Here is a 3,698-nt window from a genome sequence, read left to right as displayed (position 1 = left end):
TTATTATTACTATCATTGCTATTATTATTATTATTAGTATTATTACTATTACTACCATTATTTCTAACCACCAGTAATTATAAAAATGAATTTTTTATTAACCAGTTAAACGATAATTAATTGTTATTTTGGTCCCAATCAAAAAAAAAGAAAAAGAAAAAATTACAATTAGACATCGTAAATTACTTTTTTTCTTCCACTCACTTTTCGTCGAAATTATTTTCATTGATGAATATCAGCGATTTTTTCATAAGTAAATTTTTTTTTCTTTTTAGTAAAATCGTTGTTTTTTTGAAATTAATTTAGAAAAAAGGAAAAAAGTGAAGGTGAATTGGTGTGTTGTAAAAAGAAAAATTTAGCAAGTTGAAAGATTTTGTCTGTTAAAATTTTTAGAATATCAATAATTATCAGAGATATCATCCATTAAACTGATAACATTTTAATGAAACAAAGAAAATCTTATGCATATTCATTTCAGTCGAAGAAATGCTTTTGTATATAAGTTAATTATTTAATCATTAATTTGTATTTATTCGGAAAAAAAAATAAAAAAGTATTTTTTTTTTCTTTAAAAATTTGGCTGTTAAATAAATAGACAAAATGTTTGAGTTATGGCAAAAAAATTAAAATGAAAAACATTTTTTTTTTCTTTCGTTTTGGCAAATACTAGTAAAGTAAGCTAAAAAATTTTTTAGCTAAATAAGCCAAGTAGTATCATACCGTTGGTATCATCAATAATCTGGAAGAAAAAAAAAAAAATAAGCTTAGTATGATTCTAAGTAACTAATAACTAACGAATAGATTAGATGGAATTGTTTAACATAGGAAATTATCTTTTTCTTTCCTTTTTTTTTTTTCAGGCCTATATTTTTAGCCTATCAGATATAGAATCAGTTTACTACTATGACAAGTATTTAACCAAACATCAAAATGTTCCAGTAGCTTGTTTATGGCCTTAGTTGAATGGGCCGAATTGATAATTTATTCTTTTCAGCCGGAAAAGCATCATCTTGTATGCATGTATCATTTTGATTTTTAACAAATAAAATTATCATATATATTAAAATTTCTAATATACTATCCTTGTATTCTTGTCGACTTTATTTAAAATTGTTGATTTACCTCTTTCAGTTGGGAAATTTCGTTTTCTTTAATTTCCTGATTCACTTGTTAGAAACTCTTATTTGACTTCGAACTTTGAAATTTTTAATTTTTGAAAGAATTTTTTGGATGATAGATGAAAAATGGAGGAATAAATGAAGGAAACAATTAATTAATTACCTGTTTGTTTAATTTACCACCAATTTAGCTCTTAATTATCTCAATATTTTTTCCAATTTTCGTAATAAATTTCCTGAATAGTTATTTATTCGAATGTTAAAAATGGATTTAATCAAATTTAATTAAGAGATATTATTTTGGATTTAATTGCAATAATTACTTCTGTTAATGTTTTCCTTCCTTTAATTTTTTCAAAAAAAAAAGAAAGAAGGCAGAAAATTGTACAAACAATGAAAAATAATTCGCTATCAAAATTTCATAACGATCAATTTCAAATCGAAACAACAACTGATCAAATAAAAATTTCAATTTTTGAAATTACTTTTCTCTTAAGAAATTTTTGTAAACAAATGATTTTTTTTTTGCATAAAATATTTACGAATGATTTTTAATAATTAAATTAACTTGAATTACGAAATATTTTTTTGTATTTTCTTTTTCTTATACTTTTCATATATACTTTCTTTTTGATAGCATGTTTATAGTCGAGATAGTATGACAATACAATGTGACAATGCAGTAAGCAGTTTAATTTTGTACAGTAATCGTATTTTTCTTTGCAGCAAAAATTTCTGCAATAACCATATTTTTTGGGATAAAAATTAACTTTTTCTTTGTTTTTTTCATTTCAGCTTCTGTAGAAGGGACAATGTCACGTGTACCATGTGGTCGAATATGTCATCAGGAAAGGATGGAAGTGACACTGCAAAGTTATGGACGTGGTGCATTTGGTTTAGTTGTACATGATCAAATTTCAAAATCCAACTTACCTCAATCAAAACGTCAACCATTTTTCATTTCACATATGGAAAAAAATTCACCTGCTGAAAGGTATTCCATTTTTTCCCCTTTTTTTTTTTTGTTTTCTTTTTTTGCTTTGTTACAATATTTTTTAATACATATATGTTTATAAATGTAAAAACTTGAAAATTTAAAAAAAATCTTTAATAGTTTGATTTGACCTTTGATTTATTAGTTAAGTACAATAAAATTATAATTATGTACAAATGAAAACAAACAAAAATTACTTTACAAATTGTTCATTAGGTTATTATTTTCTTACAGTATGCTTTTCGTTTCATTTAATATTTGAAATGGATGCAATAAATATGTATAATGATGAAATTTTATTAAAAAATAAAATTTCAAATTTTATTTTATTTTTTTCTCCAATTTTATTTTTTATCCAATTTTATTTTTTATTTTTAAAAAAATGGGAAAGTTTGATTGAAATGAAAATTTATTTATTTATTTTTTCATTATTGTCTCTTTTGCTTAATTAATTAATCATTCTTAAATTAGAAAATATTATTGACAAATTGTTTTTATCATGATTTTAGTAAAATTTCATAATTTCTTAATAAGAATTCCTAATTTTTTTCATAATTTAGAAGTGGTGTATTGCAAGTTGGTGATCGTATTATTGCTATTAATAATTGGAGTAGCATAAATGGTACAGCCGAAGAAGGTAATCAAATATTAAGACAAGCAACAAGCCCGTTGAAATTATTCGTTGAATTTGATGTAATTGGTAAATTTTTCAATTATGCTAAATATGAATTTGTATTTAATTTAAACTTTTATCGATTACTTTTGTATGAAAAATAAATTTGCTATTCTTTTACTTTTTACATTTACATACATTTATGATTCAATTAAATTTCTATTAATATTAAATTTTTATTTGCAACAAATTTTATCCACATTTCTATCCTTCAGTATATGATTCCGTAAATTTTTTATTTAAAAATACTTTGATTCCGATTTTTTTTCTTTTGTTTTTGAAATTTATCAGTTAATATTCTAATCTTATCCTTTTTTTTTTTTTTTAATGAAAAAATTCCTTAATAATGTTATGATTACCATTTTTTAAATTCAAATTTTGATATAAAATGAGTTGATAATTGCGTAACAATTATTTAATATGAAATTATATAATCATATTTCAGCAATTCAATTATCTTCTTATACTCCTTTTACTCTAATCATTTGAGTTCCTCTTTTTCTCTTTTTTCCCAAAAATATAATTTCAAATTGTAAAATTTAACATTACAATATACAATAACTCTTTGAATGTTTCCAAATTTCTGCAAAAAAAAAAAAAATTATTACAGTTTGATTATTGATTGATATCATTAATTAATTGATAAATTATCATTAATTGCAGAAAGTGCTTTACCATTTGATGGTGTTTTTGATGTAAAATTAGCAAAAAGAGGCAATAATCTTGGTATTGTGGTTAGGAGTGAAGCAGAAAATACAAAGGGTGAACCAGTTATCATATCAGATATACAAATTGGAAGCGTTGCTTATCGGTTAATTTAAAATTTTCGTAAAATTTTTAAAACAATTAATATTAATACGAAAAAAAAAGAAAAAGTAAAAACGAAAAAAAAAAAACAAAACAAGTTTAGGTT

General features: G+C 22.4%; 1 protein-coding gene across 1 annotated transcript; it reads left to right on the top strand.

Annotated features, from left to right (window-relative positions):
- Window positions 1-1,930: 1,930 nt before the first annotated feature.
- On the top strand, window positions 1,931-3,606 carry LOAG_13539 (hypothetical protein; the record flags this gene model as incomplete). Its single annotated transcript, XM_020448692.1, has 3 exons — window positions 1,931-2,112; window positions 2,673-2,812; window positions 3,449-3,606. 3 exons carry the CDS (start codon window positions 1,931-1,933, stop codon window positions 3,604-3,606), a joined length of 480 nt encoding a protein of 159 aa, XP_020301186.1.
- Window positions 3,607-3,698: the final 92 nt, after the last annotated feature.

This window comes from Loa loa (assembly GCF_000183805.2).
Source record: "Loa loa unplaced genomic scaffold supercont3.471, whole genome shotgun sequence".
Taxonomy (NCBI): Eukaryota; Metazoa; Nematoda; class Chromadorea; order Rhabditida; family Onchocercidae; genus Loa; species Loa loa.
Note: the sequence above shows the minus strand (reverse complement) of the source record. Positions and strands in the feature narration are given on the sequence as shown.